The sequence below is a fragment of the Myxine glutinosa genome, chromosome 11, assembly GCF_964187855.1.
Source record: "Myxine glutinosa chromosome 11, kmMyxGlut1.1, whole genome shotgun sequence".
NCBI classification, from domain to species: domain Eukaryota; kingdom Metazoa; phylum Chordata; class Myxini; order Myxiniformes; family Myxinidae; genus Myxine; species Myxine glutinosa.
Genome location: NC_136271.1, coordinates 1003814 through 1024381, shown reverse-complemented (window position 1 = coordinate 1024381; position 20568 = coordinate 1003814). Strand labels below are relative to the sequence as shown.

General features: G+C 50.0%; 1 protein-coding gene across 2 annotated transcripts in view; it reads right to left on the bottom strand.

Moving 5' to 3' along the window:
- Positions 1-20568, bottom strand: part of LOC137436346 (fibulin-5) — a 158577-nt gene that overhangs the window by 12142 nt on the left and 125867 nt on the right. For both annotated transcript variants that reach the window (XM_068130036.2, XM_068130038.2), the window contains one exon: positions 381-576. In XM_068130036.2, coding sequence (XP_067986137.2) covers positions 381-576 — 196 coding nt within the window. The remainder of the gene's footprint in view (positions 1-380; positions 577-20568) is intronic.

Here is a 20568-nt window from a genome sequence, read left to right as displayed (position 1 = left end):
CATGTCAACATACTGACAGTGAGGATGGGAACAAATAGCCAAAACACAATGATAAAGTTATATAATATGTTAACATGTTATATAGATGATGTAATATAAAAATAATGAATTCAAATGGCACAAATCTCACCAGGCCTGTAGTATACTGTATTAGAAGGGCAGTTTTAAATTAGCGGATTGTCTACCAGGAAAAGCACAACTTTAAGCTGCAACAAGCATTTGTTTGAATATGATCATTTCTTTTCTATGAAATTAACTCAACTATGTTTTCTTTTTGGAGGAAAAATGGGTAATACAAAAGGTGTAATGACATCACATAAATGCTGCCCTCGAAGAATGACCACCCCCCCCCCCCCCCACCCCTTTTCCAAGGAACTCACGCGCAGCACAAACTCTCCCCCTGCATTTCCTGCCCGGATTCGAAATGAGTTATATCCACCCTGGTAGCGGGCACGAGACTGCAGGATGAAGATGTCCGTTGGCAGACGGCGACGAGACACGATCTCCATGTGCTTGCGTCGAATCGAGTAAGGCATGTCTGCACAGCCTGGAAGCTCATTTGGGCACACGCACAGGCTGTGGAGGAATGTGCACACAATAAACAGGTGACAATAACTTCACTACACAGCACGCACTACACAGGTGACAGTAACTTCACTACACAGGTGCCAATAACTTCACTACACAGCACGCACTACACAGATGACAATAACTTCACTACACAGGTGACAATAACGTCACTACACAGCACGCACTACACAGGTGACAATAACTTCACTACACAGCACGCACTACACAGGTGACAATAACTTCACTACACAGCACGCACTACACAGGTGACAATAACTTCACTACACAGGTGACAATAACTTCACTACACAACACGCACTACACAGGTGACAATAACTTCACTACACAGCACGCACTACACAGGTGACAATAACTTCACTACACAGGTGCCAATAACTTCACTACACAGCACGCACTACACAGATGACAATAACTTCACTACACAGGTGACAATAACTTCACTACACAGCACGCACTACACAGGTGACAATAACTTCACGACACAACACACAATACACAGGTGACAATAACCTTCCAACACAACACACAATACACAGGTGACAATAACCTCCCTACACAACACACAATACACAGGTGACAATAACTTCACTACACAACACACAATACACAGGTGACAATAACTTCACTACACAACACACACTACACAGGTGACAATAACTTCACTACACAATACACAGGTGATAATAACTTCACTACACAATACACAGGTGATAATGACTTCACCACACAATACACAGTTGATAATAACTTCACTGCACAATACACAGGTGATAATAACTTCACTACACAACATGCACTATACAGGTGACAATAACCTCACTACACAATACACAGGTAATAATAACTTCACTACACAATACACAGGTGATGATAACTTCACCACACAATACACAGTTGATAATACCTTCACGACACAATACACTTGTGATAATAACTTCACTATGCAACACGTACTACACAGGTGACAATAACTTCACTACACAATACACAGGTAATAATAACTTCACTACACAATATACAGGTGTTAATAACTTCACTACACAATACACAGTTGATAATAACTTCACTACACAATACACAGTTGATAATAACTTCACTACACAATACACAGGTGAAAATAACTTCACTACACAATACACAGGTGAAAATAACTTCACTACACAATACACAGTTGATAATAACTTCACTACACAATACACAGGTGATAATAACTTCACTACATAATACACAGGTGATAATAACTTCACGACACGAATTTACAACACAACTGAAGTGACATCTATATTCCGTTACCTTAATATGCAGTGAACATTGATTGGCTATAGCCGTGACACTCTTTTACGTTGCTATGCAACACAAGGCTGCGGGGTACCATCATCGGCTTAGGGTGCGTGGCTGTGCCATCGATGCAGTGCCCCCTGCTGGTTAGGACCAGAATTTGGAATTTGTTCATGTGTCGGCGTCAGAGCGCCCACTCTTCGCGAAGGACACCGTGGGACACCATGGGAATGCCAGCGGACAGGATGCTCGTGTTTAATATAACGCCCATTTGATGGACGGCACACACGTTCATGAATCTCCCTACCTGCGAAACGCCATGTCGGTCAATAGCAGGGTCGGGATTCCAACCCGAGGTAGACCGCTCGGAGGCGAGCGTGTGTACCTCTAGGCCACTCTGTCAGCCAACCGTGCTACTGGGCCAAAAGCTTACTCTTGTAAATGATATAATGACACGTGTATCATGTCCATAAGTGAGAAAAGACACTACAGCTGGCAATGTCCCATCCGACGGACAAATATTCTTCACATTGCAATGCCCCGCAAAATGTCTGCTTTATTGCAGGATCCGAAGACCACAATTCAAGTACAGAAGAACAAAGGTGCAAACCTATCCTCAACTGCAATTCACTTATGAAGGTCTCCAACTCTGCTCGAACTTGTGCCTAAGTTACACCATGTGAAGGCAAGAGGCAGATTACCAGCGTCACCAAGTTTAGGGTGTTCAGATCGAACCACCATGGAATGTATGGAAGCCATTCATGGAAAGAGGTTTTATTTTTTGTATACAAAGTCGAGGCTCGTGTAAGAGCCAACATATAAAACACAAAAACATAAACACACATGAAACATAATAAAGGGAGCGGAAGACAAGAGGAGGAGATAGAGGGTAGCACAACAATAGAACAAAACAAGATCCAGATCTTCACCGAAATGGAACCGATGAGTCCTTGTCACACACCCAACCTGTCCACCAAGTTTTGTCCAAATCCATCCATAACTTTTTGAGATATCCTGCTGTGTATCATTTTTGACCCTATCACTCAATGGTGAAGAATCACTTTAAAAAAAAAACTCTACCAGCTGGATCCGAATCCGGATCATCACCAAAATCTAATAATTTCGTCCTTGTCACACACGCTACCTCTCTGCCAAATTTCGTCCGAATCCGTCCACAACTTTTTCAGATATCTTGTTCACAGACAGACAGACAGGGGTGAAAACATAACCTCCATCCACCTTTGGTGGTGGAGGTAACAAGATGGACACTGCATGGACTTACAGGAAAGAAAACGGAATTTGAAAAAGGTGGATTTTGGGTGTATAACGGGGGTAGAAAAGATTAAGTTTTAGGATGGGGGAAGATAAGAGATGGTGATGAACAGGTGTTTTGAAGACCTGGAGGGAGGAGTGGGATTGAAGAGAGTGAGGGAGTTTGTTCCAGAGGCAGGAGAAAAGAGGAATGAAGGAGTGAAGGTGAGCAGAGAGTCTTGATTTTGGCAGTTTAACCATAAGAGGGTTGCAGGCAGATCTTGTGCGACCTGAAGGAATATTGGGGGGACAGAGCACAGACAGAGCTGGGGGAGCAAGGCCGGAGAGGAGTCGGTAGAAGAGAAAGACCACCAACCTGCCTGCGGTGAGTGAGTGAAAGGCCCTCGGAGTTGACTACATCGCAGGAGATTCCAATGATTCTGAAAGCTTTGGCCTCAACAGCGTGAAGCCGAGCAAGGTGTGAGGCAGGAGCACCAGCCCAGAGGGGGGAACAGTATTCCATTGAGCTGCGGATGAAAGCCTTGTATGTGGTGAGGAGCTCAGGTGTGCCAAGGAAGGACTTCGCACGATGGAGGATGCCCAGTCGGCGACTGGCTTTGGAGGCCAGCTTGGAAATGTGGTTTTCCCAAGAAAGATCATGGCAGATAGTGAGACCCAAAAGCTTGAGCGACAGAACTTCTTGGAGAGGATTGTTGAGAAAGTAGATGGGAGGGTTGTCCAGTCGGTCCTTTCGGAGAGACATTGTAAGAGTGTGAGATTTGTCAGGATTGAAAGACATGTTTCACTTGTTTGACCAGTCTGTGATTTTGTCCAGGTCTGCAGAGAGTGAGGAGGCTGCAGACTGCCGATCTGAGGGATGAGGAATGGAGCGGCAGATAGTGGAGTCATCAGAAAAGAGATAGAGAGGATTTTCCAGAGAGTCGGAGAGGTCATTGATGAAGACCAGAAATAGCACAGGGCCCAGAACACTGCCTTGGGGAACTCCAGCCAGAACAGGAAGGGAAGATGAGAGAAATCCATTCAGGGCCACACGTTGCCTACGACCAGAGAGGAAATCCGCAAGCCATGAGTGGAGATTTCCCTGAATACCATAGGAGGTGAGTTTGGTGAGCAGAGCTGGGTGCCAGACCGTATCGAAGGCACGTGATATGTCAAGTGAGACAGCTCTGATTTCCTGTTTGGCATTGAGGACCTCCATCCATTGTTGAGACAGCAGAAGCAACATGTGCAGAGTAGAATGACCTGGTCTGAATCCAAATTGATGATCAGAGATCAAGCCATTGGAGAAGAGGAAGGATTTGATATCTGAAGCAATGATGGATTCCATGACTTTGCTGATAATTGGGAGCAGGCTGATTGGTCTGTAGTTGCAAGGATCTGTTTTTGCACCTTTTTTGTGTAAAGCGGTAATGTTTGCTGATTTCCAAGATGCTGGCAGATGACCTTGAGCAAAAGAGAGGGTGAAAAGAACAGAGAGAGGGTGAGATAGAGCGGCAGAGCAGGATTTTAGGACCCGAGGGCTGATGCCATCTGGTCCAGTTGCAGAATCAGAGTCGAGGTTTGATAAAAACTTCTCCACCTTGTCAGGAGAGAAGGACACAGAGTCCAGGAGCAGTTGGGTTCGACTGGGAAAGGTGGGAACAGAGAGAGATGGGTTTGGGACACAAGATTTTGAGGCCAACACAGAGTTGAGGCATTCGGCTTTGTCACGTGCGGTGTCAACTGTGTAGCCATTTGAGGTAAGGGAGGGGATGGAGGGGGAACAAACACCAGAAACGGATTTGACCAGACGCCACCAGGATTTGGAGGAAGGAGACAGGTTTGAGAGTTCAATCTTGAGTGTGGAGGGATAGTGCTTCCTGGCACTCCTGAGGGTAGAAACACACTTGTTTCGAGCTTGGTGGAAGGAACTGAGATTGCCTTCAGTTGGATTTGCCTTCCAAGAGGCAAAGGCAAGTTGTTTCAGGGCAACTGCCTCACCACAAGATTCAGTGTACCATGGACGGGAGGAAGGGTAAGACAACTGAAGACGAGATGGGATAAATCTGTGCATGAGAGAGAGCAGTTTGCTTTGGAAGAATTCCCAGGGAGAATTGATGTCAGAGGCATTAGAGATGGGAGACCAGTCCAGTTGATTGATGGCTGCTTGCAGACCGTGCCAGACGGCCTGAGTGAAATGCCAGACTCGTCGGCGCTGAGAAAGCTCTCTGAGAATGGCCAGTGAGATGTCCACTTTAACAAGCACATGATCAGAAGAACCGATTGGAGCAGAAGAAGAGCAGCAGACATTTGCAGGGAAGTTAGTCATAACCAAGTCCAGAAGAGAAGATACTCCATTGACTGAGATCCGGGTCGGGAAATTGACAGATTGTGTCAGTCCCAATGAGTCGCAGAAGTCCTTTGCTGAGGTGCCATGGCTGGTGAGAGATGAACCCACACCTAGCCAGCTGGCATGATGACAGTTGAAGTCGCCACATATGAGGAAGAGAGAGTTTGGATGAGTTGATAGAAGTTGGTCCATGTTGTCCGACAGAGAAATGTAAATGGAGTCATCACTGTTTGGAGGACGGTACAGAACACATATGAACAAAAGGTGGGAGCGGAGAGGAAGCCGTAGCCAGAGGTACTCCTGTGGGTGGGGTGGAGAGAGGGCAGTGCAGGGAGAGTGAGGAAGAGAGTTTTTGATAAAGATAGCCACCCCACCACCAGGACGAGGATCAGGTCTATCGTACCAGAGGAGGGAGTAACCAGGAAGAGATGTTAAGGAATCAGAGACATCTTGAAGGAGGAAAGTTTCTGTTAAGCAGATCAAGTCTGGATTTTCAGAAGCAACCTGAATGGAGAGATCAATCAGGTTTGAGCGAAGGCCCCGGATGTTTGAGGTCCATACCGTTAGTGAGGAGAGAGGGGGAGCATCGGGTGCAGGACAGGGGAGGGGAGGGGTAGGGTCAGATGAAGGGTGAGAGGGGGATGTAGGAAGAGCAGTTGATAGTGTGTCAGAGATTACAGAAGAGTTATAAGAAAGGGAAGGATGAGGAGGATGAAAGGTTTGATGGTGATGGAATGAGGCACAGTGAGAGTTTGTTTGAGGGGGGGGGGGGGGGGCAGAGGAAAGTAGAAGGTTGGGGGAGGTGGAGGTATGACATAGGAGGGAGAGGAAGTGCGGAGGAGGCAGCTTTGAGAAGGAGGTGGGAGGAGGGAGAATTTTGGAGGGATGGTTGGGGGGGAGATTTGAAGGGGAGGGGCAAGTGGGTAGTTTAGAAAGTGGATGATTAATGAAAGATGAACATATATAACAAATTGGGTTTGTTGTGATTTTCAAGTTCGCGATTCGTTTAAGAACGATGGAGGAGGGATGGAATGAATGAGAATTTAGAGCATGGAGTGATTTGGAATCATAAGAGATTGAATATTTTTTTGAAATGGAATGAGTTGAAGAGGAAATTGAAAGGAGCCTTTTAAATAAGAAGAAAAACAGTGTGTTGTAATAAACCACTGAATAAAACACTGAAGAGGATAGTTGAAACATATTTCAACAGAACTGTGAAGAACAATCTTATATTCACAAAAATACCAATGGGGAGAGGAAGCCTAGAGCGACGACCACGAGTCACTTGAACAGGGCAAAAGGTGGAAGGCAAGGGGAAAATGGGGGCGGGGCGAGACAGCGCACGTGGGCAGAGGCAAAAGCACATGAGGAGAAAGGGAAATAAAAGTTTTTTTTGTTTGTTTTTTTGTTTGTTTTTTTGGGGGGGGGGGGGTGTGGGGGTTACAACGTTAGACAAATAGTAGATGTTTGGTGAAGCTTGGTGGAGAAGGGGAAATCAAAAAAGCTAGCAAAACAGCAAAGGAAGGAACAACCTTCGATGGGGGAAGCCTGAGGCTGCAAGGCCTTGCTCGCGACGCGGCAAACAAACGATTAATTTATGAAAGATAAACACCGAGAAACTTCCAAGGGGGACACTATAAGTTCACACACCGAACGATAAATACAGTTTCGACAAAATACAATTGTGAACAGACTTAACTTTGAAAAACGTGGAGACCGTGTGGACCGTCGAAAACCCCTGACCACCATCTCCAAGATCTCGCGAGATCGGATCAAGATCTCGAGATCGCGCGTTTCTTTTGCGTTTCAGTATATATATATATATATATATATATATATATATATATATTGTTGCGGATATGGGATTTGGCCTCCATCCATATCCGCTTGTAAATATTCCCCTATTTCCCCAATACTTCCCAACTATCCCCAATCCCCCATTCCCTAGTCCCATTTTCTGTAAACAACACTCTGTAGACCCGACCTTCCCCTTTTTCCCCCATTAAATGTCGTGCCCAGGTTCACCGCATCTCACGTAGACAACTATAGGACATCTTGCTAGTTATTCTTAGTCTATGTCAGTTAAGGACTCGTTTCCATTAATTCTGACTCTTCGTTGCACCAGAATGTGATTGTATGGCACCATTAGTAAGTTTAGGACCTCCCAATACCTCCCCGCATCTCTTCCTCATGGAACAACAACACCAACAACAACAACAGCGGCGGCGGCGCGGCGGCGGCGCGGGGAGTGCGCATCCTCACTCCGGCTTGGTTAGCCGCCATTGAACATGTGCTCCGACGGGGTTACCACGCAGGGGCTCGCTGTCAGCTCCTCGTCAAGGGCGGAGCCCGGTAACCCCCCCGCACCCAATGGAGGCGGCGGACCGATTCCATCTGGGGCGGAGCTAACGAGCCGAGGGCGTGTCACTCCCCGCTGGACATGCGCAGGAAGACGGAGGTGACGTCAGATGCGCCTCAGCTTGGAGAGAAAAGGACGCCACCTCCAGCGCGACGATACCTCCCCGCATCTCTAGACCGGACCGGGTTGATTCTGCCCCTGAGCCAAGCTGCACCTTGAGCTATCGACTGCCTGCCCTTCCCTGCCATCAATCCCTGTGTGAGTCAGTCTTGTCCCGTTTGTCTGTGGTCTGTCGGGTATAAGATAAGACTGTGTCTAAGTGCCCATCTTGCTGTGCTTTCCCTCTTGCCGTGTAATCTAACCGTTCTGCATAACCAATATTATATCCTCCTCCGGAGGTCTTGAGAACTGTACCCCTTGTGTCGTTGCCTTAATCCCAGCCGTTGTGTCCTTTCCTTCATTGATTTAGCATAGCGCGATTCGGCCAACGTTCGAGTGTAATCGGGTAACTTGTGCGAACACGGCGGCCATTCCGCTCGGTCAAGCAACATCTAAGTCGTGTCAGTAACAATTGGTTGTCAGGAGTTGGATTCGGACCTGGGACTAAATTTGTTAGGCCCAAATTTTGGAACACCAATTGTACTATTAGAGTAACAATTGGTGTCGGGAAGTGAGATTGGACCCGAAGCGCGTTTCACGCGCTCGAAATTATAACGGCGAAATTTGATTGTGTTTTACAAAAATAAAAACCCGAATTTTGAAAGTCGCGCTATGGCAGATCAAGACGGCTGGGTTCCGGTAGAGGAGAGTGAGGCAGGTTCGATCCAGGAACAAATTGAGGGACAAGAGGAGAGCGAAGCAGTGAGGGTGGCAGGCTCGCAAAATAGCGTCGTCGCGCACGAGGTTACGGGCGCGCAAAATGGCGCCTCGCACATGGCCACGGCGACTGCGCCCACGACCGTAGTAGCGCCACCGGTGGATTTGAACCTTTTTATGATGCAAATGACGGCCCTTATGGAAAAGAATAGTGAGCAATTGGGAGACCAAATTAGAGGTTTGAAAAGCAGTATGGGACAAATGGGGAACCGGATGGATGCTCAGGGTGAGCGATTGGAGGGCCAAATGGGGGCCAATAGCCAGCGGTTAGAACAAAGGATGGGGTCCAATAGCGAGAAATTGAGGGAGGACATGGGGGCCCAGATCGGAGGGTTAGGGAGTAGAATAGAGGGATTAGGAAACAAATTTGAGGGATTAGACAATAGATTAGGGGAAATACAGGAGGGGAAACGGGGGTAGAAAACAGAATGGCCGCTCAAGAGAATCAAATGGAAGGGATGCAAAAGGGGTTAGAGGGGTTGGAAAACAGTATGGAAGGCAAATTGAGGGACATGAGGGACCAAGCGGAAAGGGAAGTTAAACAAATGGGGCAGCAGATAGAGGGGGTCAGAATGGGGGTAGAAACCAAACTGGATGCTCACAGGGAGGAAATGGAGCAGATGAGGGTGGCATCTGGCCAGGAGATGCAAGTGATGGGAGAAGAGATCAGAAGAGGTGTGAGTGAGGAGGTCGGAGGAGTGCGCGAGGAGGTGAGGCACTGTGAGGAGCGCATGGAGAAGGAGGTGAGAAAGGGGACTGTAAAGTTACAAGGGGGCATAGAGGACCTGACGCAGGAGGTGGAACAGCTGACGGTGGGACAGACTGAGTTAGTGGAGCAGGTACAAAGGAACACTGCGGTACTAGGAGGGTTAAAAGCGACACAGAAAGAACTAAAAGACGACTTGATAGCGACGAAGAGGGAATGTCAGATGGTACGTGAGGGACTGACAACGAGGTTGGACGAGGTGACAGAGGTAATGGAGACGAAGGACCGGCAGGTGAGGACGCACATGGAAACGGTCAAGGTAGCCTTAGAGGACGAGCTTGAGGAGACGTACCGGGACATAAGAGAGGTGAAGCAGAAATTAGAAGAAGTGGAAGAAGGGGTGAGCGAAATTAAGAAGCGACGGAGAGTGGATAAGAAAGAGATAAAAGAGGAGGTAAAAGAATTGGTCCAAAGTCTGTGTTTGGATCGTGATGATGTGCTCATTAACCGGATGAGGGATTCGCAGGTGATGGAGGAGAAGCGAAGAGGAAGAGGACCCGGTGTAAGTGGTGACCAATATGGTCGTGCGTATGATGCGCCAGGTGATTTAAGAAGCTTGGGGGTCGAGATGGACCCGGGTGTTCGTGAGAGGCCGTTGGTGAAGTGTGCGACAGGTCTGGTGTGCGAAAAAAGAGGTGTGCGAGAAAGTCCGACTCTGGGGTGTGTGAGGAAAAAGTGCGTGCCAAGGAGTGAGGATGCTGTCGAGAGTGAGTCGGTCGTAGCGCGTGTGCGAGGGAGCACATGGAAGCGCGTAGTGAGGAGTGTTACGGAGGGTGTAAAGGGAGAATGCACGCCTGTGGTGAGTGTTACAGAGGATGTAACGGGAGAGTGTGCGCGAGAAAGGTGTGTAATGGACAGGTGCATGGGGAAAGAGTGCGCTGTCAAGAGTGAAGGAGAATGCACGCCTGTGGTGAGTGTTACAGAGGGTGTAACGGGAGAGTGTGCGCAAGAGTGTGCACGAGAAAGGTGTGTAACGGACAGGTGCATGAGGAAAGAGTGCGCTGTCGGGAGTAAGGGTGAGTGCGTTGTCAAGAGTGGTGGTGAGAATAGTGAGAGTGACAAGGAGCGTGAGTTGGTTGTGACAGGTGAGCGAGGATGTATACCTGGAATGGAAGGATGCACACCTGGAATGGTAGAGCGTGAGTGGGAATGCACGCTGGAATTGGTAGTGAGGCACGTGGTTGGGTGTGCGAGTGAGGGCACACCTGTGATTGTCACAGAGGAGGTGACCGAGGAAGGGGCGCAAAGAGGTGTGTTGGTGAGGTGTGCGACCAACGAATGTGTGCCAAAGTGTTCGGTGGTCAGGTGTGTGACCAAGGCTGGGAGTGGAATGAGTGTACCTGGGTGTGTTAGAGAAGGTACGACGAGGAGCATGGAAACGGCTGGATGTATGAGCACGAAAGGGGTAGCGTATGCTTGTAAGCATCCAGGTGAGGCATCGACGGTAACCGGGTTAGAGGTTAGGTCGACTTTTAGCCGAAGCGGGCCCTCGGTGCGTGCCGGGCTTCGCGTGCCGTGAGAACCAGCGGGGATCCGAGCCACGGCGGGTTCGAAAGGACCGCCGTGCGCGATCCACGCTGGGCCTCGCGTGGAACGGCCGCGTCCGGGCTCCACTAGGCGGAGCGGGCAGCCCGATAGGAAGGGTCATCATGGCGACCACTTTTTGTTGAGGCATTCTGGCAGGTCGAGATCGGGACATTGGATGGCTCCACGCCGGGGTGGTGCGTGGGATCTCGGCCCGGGTAAGCCCCCGTCCCTGCCCCGAATGGGGGACGCATCCAGCCGCTGGCACAGAACAACCCGCATTCATGGCTTGGCTGTACGCAGCCGAGCTTTAGAAGTAAATTGGCGCACCAAGAGGCATTAGTAAGTAGACTGTAATGACGAGGATAGTGTTTTGGCCCCGAAATTAGAAAAACAAAATTTGATGATTGGCAAAGGATTGGCAGTAATGATTGGCAGATGATGAGTAGTGATTGGCAAATTTTTGATTTGTTGAAATTTGATGTGCAAAATTGGTAGTGAGCGATGGGCCCGGTGGGTAAGGGTGGCATCCTTGCCACCCTTCCCATGTGGGGCAAATGCGCAATAGTTTATGGGGTGTATGGCAGTGAAAACTAGCCCGGGTGGGTTAGGTTATATTGTTAGGGATCTAGCGAAGATGACATTAGGTGACGTTAAGTTTAGTTAGTGACAAGGATACCTGTAGAGGGGACGCAGGTAGATTAGTGTGGATGATAATGACGAGGGAGCGCAATAGTTAAAGGGACGACTGGGAAGCGCAAGTTTCAGAGGGGAGTAGTTAGATGAGATGATGCTGTGTGAGGATTGAACAGGTGTGATTGCACAGGTGTGCAGCTGGACAGGTGTGTGGAGCAGTGTGGAGCAGTGTATGAGTAGTGAGTGTTGTGGATCAGCGCGAATGCGCTTGGGGAGAGAAGGGTGCAGGTGGCACCAGGTGTGAGAGCACAGGTGTGCAAGTACAGGTGTGTGGAGTACATGGAGTAAGTGGTACGGAGTGGTGTGCATGGTGCGAAGGTGTGGATGGGGGAAGAGTGGACCCCTTTCACGAGTACCCGGGGTGGGTCGTGTAAGTGTTAGGTAGAGGGTATAGGTAAATTGTGGTTGGATATTGGCATTTGTGGTGCGGATGCAGAATGGTGTTGTGGATGGGTGCATTAGTGTTGTGGAAATGGCTGGGCGTGTAGCCTGTTAGTGTGTGTAGTTGGTTTGGGCACTCCACCACTGTGAGGATGTCGGCCAGGTGAGGCCGCAGGTGGGCTCTGGGAGCCGTTAGTGTCAGTGGGTGCCTGAGGATCCCGGGTGTGGATCGGGCAGCCCTTGCCAGAGAGGGCACTGAGGGGGTGAGAGGGCGAGAGGGCCTTCCCCAGTTAGTTAGGTTAGGGTGAGGAGCAGGTAAGCTCGGGTGGCAACTACAGTGGTGGAGGTGTGCAGGTGGGTAGACCTGCTGGGAGAGCTACACGTCACAGCCCAGAAATTGTGCGAAGGCACCGGGAGATGAATCGGGGGAGTGAGACCCCAAATTGAGAGGCACCACAGTTTGGTCAATGGGAATTGGTTTTTAGAACCCATAGTGTAAGTTGGCCAATGGATTGGCAGGGAAAGACCCCGGGTAATGTAAAGTTGTTAAAGTCATTTAGGAAATAGTTAGGATTGATGAACCTGTCGCACCATACGCAGCCACTTACCTGAGGGGATGATGATGACTCCACACCTGTGTTTTCTTTGTTCTGTGTTGCAGGAAATGAGAATTGCTGGTTGGATTGGTGAGACGCATCACGACGTGGATGAGACATTGGGGTGATTCCATCCCTCCCTCCTTAGGAGGGACTGATGATGAATTGGTGATGGCAAATTTGGATGTTGAATTGGAGATGGCAAATTTTGATGAGAGTTGGAAATGGCAAATTTGATTGGTTAGGAGGGAGAGAAGACGAATTTGGTTTATGGGAGGAACGGGGAAGACAGTAGGGACATTGTTGATTTGTAAAGTAGATGTTTATGGGTAGTGTTGTGTTTTGTGGATACAGTAAGGGGTAAGGGAGGGGCAATGTAGGTTACCTGGTGGGGGGGGGGGGGGGCGTACGGTAGGAACGTACCTGTCTCACCTGGTTCCCATGTGCCCCCAGTGTGCATTACCTTGTATTGCGTGCACTTTTGCGCCCTTACCACCTTACTCACTTGTCTACTTCTTTTGTCTCCCACCTCCGAGGATCTGGCTTTGGGGCAGAGAGAGAGGAGAGAGAGGTGCTGGCTCCGCAGTTGTGGGCCTGTACTTTCGCTGCTTGCTGCCTGGATCGATACACCATATGGACCGCAATTTTTGTGGCCGCCCACCATGGACCGCAGTTCTCTTGCGGGCAAGCAGCACCCGTTGATGGACCTATGGGTCAACGTGGCACCTATGCCATACAGGTGAACCACTTTTAGTTGGCCCCCTGACGGCCACAATTCAGAAAGGGACCCGGTTGGCGCCTTTCTTTATTTTTGAAGGAAGCCAGAACACCAAGTGGGCTCCAAGGCAAGACCAGCGGCAGAACATCGGCCGGCTGCGACACCACCGGTGACGTTGAACATTTTATTGGTGCACCGGATGGTGCTGACTGTGTTATGGGGGTGGTGCTTTTGGTGCTTGGATGGGGTGCTCTGCACATTATTAAAGGCCGTAAGGCCACAGAGCACTCGTGGGTTGGTGTATCGATGCTGGCATGCGTGCTCTCTCTATGCATAACATCTGCATGTGTTCCTCAAAGAACAGGTCCTGGATCGTAGTGTAAATATCAGTGTAGTCTTGTATAAATGATGCTCCCTACCGGCTGTATGTTTAGTTTGAGGATTCTTTCCGCGATTCGGTTATCCTGTGGGTGTGTTTCTGTGAGGAGAAGGGTGCAACGTCGCAGGGGGATATATTTACTCATTTGTGAACATCTGTAAAACTGTCGCACTCAGGGTTGAGTTAATAGTAGAGGGAACTACATCTGAGTGCCACACTAACGTAGGTAAAAATTTATCGGGTCGGGACGCCCCGAGGTAGAGAAGGGTGCAATGTTGCGGATATGGGATTTGGCCTCCATCCATATCCGCTTGTAAATATTCCCCTATTTCCCCAATACTTCCCAACTATCCCCAATCCCCCATTCCCTAGTCCCATTTTCTGTAAACAACACTCTGTAGACCCGACCTTCCCCTTTTTCCCCCATTAAATGTCGTGCCCAGGTTCACCGCATCTCACGTAGCCAACTATAGGACATCTTGCTAGTTATTCTTAGTCTATGTCAGTTAAGGACTCGTTTCCATTAATTCTGACTCTTCGTTGCACCAGAATGTGATTGTATGGCACCATTAGTAAGTTTAGGACCTCCCAATACCTCCCCGCATCTCTTCCTCATGGAACAACAACACCAACAACAACAACAGCGGCGGCGGCACGGCGGCGGCGCGGGGAGTGCGCGTCCTCACTCCGGCTTGGTTAGCCGCCATTGAACATGTGCTCCGACGGGGTTACCACGCAGGGGCTCGCTGTCAGCTCCTCGTCAAGGGCGGAGCCCGGTAACCCCCCCGCACCCAATGGAGGCGGCGGGCCGATTCCATCTGGGGCGGAGCTAACGAGCCGAGGGCGTGTCACTCCCCGCTGGACATGCGCAGGAAGACGGAGGTGACGTCAGATGCGCCTCAGCTTGGAGAGAAAAGGACGCCACCTCCAGCGCGACGATACCTCCCCGCATCTCTAGACCGGACCGGGTCGATTCTGCCCCTGAGCCAAGGTGCACCTTGAGCTATCGACTGCCTGCCCTTCCCTGCCATCAATCCCTGTGTGAGTCAGTCTTGTCCCGTTTGTCTGTGGTCTGTCGGGAATAAGATAAGACTGTGTCTAAGTGCCCATCTTGCTGTGCTTTACCTCTTGCCGTGTAATCTAACCGTTCTGCATAACCAATATTATATCCTCCTCCGGAGGTCTTGAGAACTGTACCCCTTGTGTCGTTGCCTTAATCCCAGCCGTTGTGTCCTTTCCTTCATTGATTTAGCATAGCGCGATTCGGCCAACGTTCGAGTGTAATCGGGTAACTTGTGCGAACACGGCGGCCATTCCGCTCGGTCAAGCAACCTCTAAGTCGTGTCCGTAACAATATATATATATATATATATATATGTCAGGTAGCTGATTTGTTACTGCATAAGCTCTGTTATAAACGTCGTTTGACTGATTTGTTACTGCATAAGCTCTGTTATAAATGCTGTTTAAAAATGTTATTTCATAAGTTAATAAAAGGTTTTTCGCTTTGCCATCTATCTATAATTCCAGTAATCTCTGTGTGTATGTGTGTGTGTATGTGTGTGTGTATGTGTGTGTGTATGTGTGTCTGTGACCGCTGTTTCTCGACAACCACGGGTCCGATATACTTGAAACTTGCCAGGTATATTGCTGGGGACCTGAGGATGTGCCTTTTCAAGGTTTCATATTAATCGGAGAAGTAGTTACCGAGCTATGTCCAAAAAACGATTCAACCAATCAGAGAGCAGCGAGCTATCACGTGTGCCGAACGTGGCGAACAGACTCTGCCTCGGACGGCACATTTGAGAGCGTATTCATTTATTTCATGTTGGCAAACTATGTTGGCGCTATGTTGGCGTTAAACTATGTTTTAAAACTAATTAAAACTAATTTGCGATTCATCGTAACTGCGATATGCGACCTTCCGGACAGTCAAATGAGGACGTCACTTCCGGACTTACGGATAGTCATAGTGACGACGTACTGATGCTGAACGTGGCGAGCAGACGCTGTAAGGTACGATCGATTGTAGTACACGTTTATAATAACTCTGCCGATACAGGCCCGATTAACTGCAGCGCCATCCGAGCTGCGGCGTCGGGACGATACATTCATTGTACGGTCACATCACGCACTTACGGGCACGCCCATGGGCCCATGGGCACGCCCATGCATGCATGGGCGAAGACATTTTTTTTTTTTTTTTTGGCAAGGAACGGGCACCCACGTACGGGCACGTCCTAGTAGTTTAAAATGAGAAAATACTCGCTTCATCTGTGCAGAACAGATGGCTTCGTTGTATACGTGCGCCCTTTACAGGCTAGATAGCCTAGTCGTAAACTCTCTCCTTGATCTGCAGACGGCGCCTCGAGCCGCGGGCAGGAAGGCGGATTATATATGTGTGGAATGTGAAACTTACGTAGGATGCGTGAATTGTAGACATAGAGACTGTTAAAACATTAACTAATACTTCGTATAATCAAAGTGACGCTTGAGTTACGATAAATATGCTCTGGATTTAAGTTTAAATGAGAAAGTGAGCTGGAAGGTACATTCAACACCTGGAACTCATCAGAACGCCCTCATACATTTTATGGCCTTATCAGAACCAGGAATGCAATCCCCCTTCAGTGAGTTATATTTTCTGTCACCTCGGAGCCTTGAAACCACATCTGGTCCGGATCCTAACGGTGCGTGCTTCACTCCTCCAAGACGAAAGGACGGATGACGGTGGGGGACTTGGCCCACTGGGGATGACGGTGGGAGGACCCTTTGCAAGTTCCTTTGTCTTTCCGGACTCTAGCGGAGATTCTCTGATAAAGCGTGTCACTATATAAATGAACTGTGAATCGATGTGCAGTTAGGAAGGTTGACATGGCATGATGGTCCTTCGTGCTGTAGACGTCTCCGTTTTCCTCCAGATCTGTGTAATTGGTATTTAATAAAGTTCGTCATTCTCAATCTGTTGGTGGACTTCTGTTACGATCAAGGCGTCCTCCCCACATTTTATGGTGCCATGACTCGGATTGCATCAGACAGAGGACAAGAGGAGCGGACCCTGAACGACAGGAGGGAGGCTGCCTGAGGCCGGCGCCGGCACGCTGATTTGTTTTAAGGTGAGCATTGTCTTGTATTAAAGGGCTACTTTTCCAAATTCGAACCTCCCTCCCTCGAGCGGGCTCAGTCCGCTTCCTTGTCATCTGCCACTGCCTGCTCTCCGAACGAAAATTGTAAGTAAAGGCTATTTCAAGCCTCAGAATGACGAGCCTTTGTTAAATTCACCAGGATAACATTAAGAGTAACGCTAAGGGTAGAATTTTCGCAGGATAACATTAAGAGTAACGCTAAGGGTAGAATTTGCGCAGGATAACAGTAAGGATAACGTTACAGTTAGCAAGGAGGAGGGGGAAATGTGAGGTCGGACAGCCATAAGGCTGCGCTGGTGGCCAAGAACTTTCCAGGAAGGATCAGCCCAGAGCAATAAGATGGGAAGCAAGCTAACGAAAGAGGGGGAGCCCCTCAAGGGAACCCCGGCATCTTTCATGTTTAAGAGGCATCATTTTGCCGTGGTAATACCAGGAAAGGACTGGGCTGTTTTAACTAAAGATTTGAGTAATCCCTGGCCAGAGGAGGGATCGTTTGCACTTGACAAATTGGAAGTGCTGTACGGAGCTTTGGATAAGCTAGAGAAAGAAAGGAAACACTTCCCACCTGATTATTGGAAGGTGTATGGGTGGTGGGAAAAGGAAGGGATGAAGCGACTGGCGGCCTCAAGACAGGCTAGCTTGGCAGGGGAAGTACTGAAGCTTCAGGGCCAAAATAAACAAGCAGACAAGGTTCAGGACAAAACAATTAGGGAGGTAGTTAAGCAAGCAAATCAGCGGCTAATGCCGCTCGTCCAAAATCCGGACCAAGACCCCGCGGTAGGGGAGGTAGCTACCATGCCTCTACCCCACCAAGCCCTGAGCCCTGTCCCCGGGCCACAGGCGCCACCTCTCCCACCCCCGTCCCTGTTTCCCCAGGGGTTAGACCCCCAGAGAACTAGACCAGCCGCCCCTCAGGTTCACCTTAGCCCGGGCAATCCATTTAGAGGACAAGAAGTTAGTGGGGCGGACAGCGGGTTCGCGGCCCCAGTAGGGCTAGGAGAACTGTACCCCTCATTGGAAGGGTTCACGGAATCGGAGAACCCACAGCCTACAATCGGGATGTGTCCCTTAAAAACCATAGGACTGAGAGCGGGGGCACCCATTAACATCAGGGTACCCTGGAGAGAATCAGATTTGGCGTCTATGCAGGAGCGGGTGAGAACCTTGCTGGCTGAACAGCCCGGTCAGATACCGGAATTTATGCGTTTGTGGATACAAAATACAGGTGCAGATTGGCGGGACGTCTGCCACATGGGGAAGGCTGTATTGCCCGCGCGGGTGTGGGACCAGGCCAAAATACACGCACGCTGGCCAAATGTAGCACCAACCCCGGGCCAAACCGTGGCCCAGACCCTCGTCGATTGGAATGCCCTTGTTGACCTATTGTTGGCCGGGGTATACACCGCACTGATGCCAGCCGCGGGGCCAGATTGGAATAAAATATACGGCCTAAAACAGAAACATGGCGAAGCAGCAATCGATTGGAGAGAGAGGGTAGAAAGAGCAGTGTTAAAGTGGGGAGGACTGGGCCAGGTGCGGGCACAAGATCTCCCTCGCGCTGTAGTGAACAATTTTTTGGTAGAAGGGATGAGACCGGCAGTTAGGAAGCGCATTCAAACGGCTATGATAGGATGGAGGAACACCCCAACCGACCAACTAGTTGAAGCGGCCGAGCAATGTGGTGACGGCGACGATAAGAAGGCCGATGTAAAGGACGACATGTTGCAAATGCTTGTCCAGGAAAAACGGGCCCAACTCAACCAAAATAAGAAGGGAAATCGAGGCCAAGTACGGGCCCAGAATCGGAACACCAGGATAGAGCCCAACGAAGAGTGGGGCCGCGATAACGAAAACGAAAATGACGTCGACGACAACGACAGTGGACGAGTCGACATGCGGACACAAGGGCCCCCTCCCCAAAATTGGAACCCACAAGGGCCCCCTCCCCAAAACTGGAACATGCAGGGGCCCCCTCCACAGCCGCAGAGCTGGGCCGTGCAAACACCCCCTCCACAGACCTGGGCAGTACAAACTCCCCCTCCCCAGAACGGGTATCCACAGGGACCCCCTCCCCAACATGATGGGCCTCCCCCAAGTTATTGGGCCCCAAGCGGAGCAAACGGGAATGGGCCGCCACAATGGGGACAGCAGAACCAACAGCCTGCGAGGCGTCCGACGCAACAGGGTCCGCGCAATAACAACGGGTACCCCGCATCCACCGCTCCACAAGGGGCGTGCTTCCGCTGCGGACGGATGGGACATTGGAAACGTGATTGCCGGGGGCCCCGCCAGGGATACCCGCCACCGAGAAATCAAGTAGCCTATTGACGGGACGCCGGCGGGCCGCCCGTAGAATGCCCCCTCTTGACTATGACACCAACCGAGGAGCCGACCTTGACACTAGACGTGGATGGGCAACAGGTAGACTTTCTCGTCGATACGGGTGCGACTCGCAGTACTATTAACGAAGGGCAGCTACCATCCTTGCGCCCCACAGACAGGGACGTCCAGATAGTGGGAGTTTCAGGCTTGCCCCAAGCGCTCCCTATTTCAGAAGAGGTAAGAGTGGTGTGCGGCCCACTAGAGGCTAGACACGCTTTTTTGATGACTACCACCACCCCGACTAACTTGTTGGGACGGGATCTACTTTGCCGTTTAGGCTGCCAAATTTCATGCACGGAGCAGGGAGTTTTTGTAGATGTCGCGGAATCCAAACACGATCTGTTAATGACGGCATTGTCTCGGCCCGGCCCCACCGCTTACTGGTGGAGCCTGGACAAGGGGGCTTTGGCCACTTGGACACACGTCCTAGACACAGTGTGCTCCCGGAGCGACGGGTTGCGAGATTGGCTGCGCGTACACCAAATTACAACAGACGTAAAGGACAACCCTCCCCACTGCACGGCTTACTACGATGCCAGGGGCGATGACGACGAGTACCGAGAAAAGACAAAGGGGTCAATAGGTAAGAGTTCGGACCTACTATTGTCAAATATATGGGTTGGACGGGAGGGAATAGGCGTCGAGGTAACCCTAACTGCGGAGCAGCGGGCGTTGTCTCAGTATCCCGCAGGGGTGGACGCCCATGTTACCCTCACCACCGCCAAAGGGTGGCCGGCGGAAAGTGTAGGCTGGATGGTGGGGCGCTTGCGAGAAATTCCGTGCAGCGCCATTTATGAAGTGGACCACTGGACAGTGACGATGCTCGACAATGACGAGGGGTATTTGATCACCCTTGAGGAGCAGAGTATAGAAGGAAAATTTGAAGAGACAGACCTGCCCCCAAAGGGCACCCACGTTGTGCGAACGGTGTCTCAGAGCCCGGGCGAGTCCGATGACCTTTTGGAGGAGGTTCCGGCCGATTTGTGGTCCCACACGACAACGATGTCGGGCGAATTCGCGATGCCAAACCTCTGGTAATACCGGTCCAACCAGGAATGCCCCTCCCAAACGTGAGACAATATAAATTGCGGCACGAGGCCGATGCGGGCATAGAGCCAGTGATTCAATCTTTGGTGAAACAGAAAATAATTGTGGAAACTAACAGCCAATGCAACACACCAATTTTGCCCGTGAAGAAACCAATGCAGGATAAATGGAGGTTCGTGCAGGATTTGAGGGAAGTGAACAAAGTTATACAAGGCATACACCCAGTGG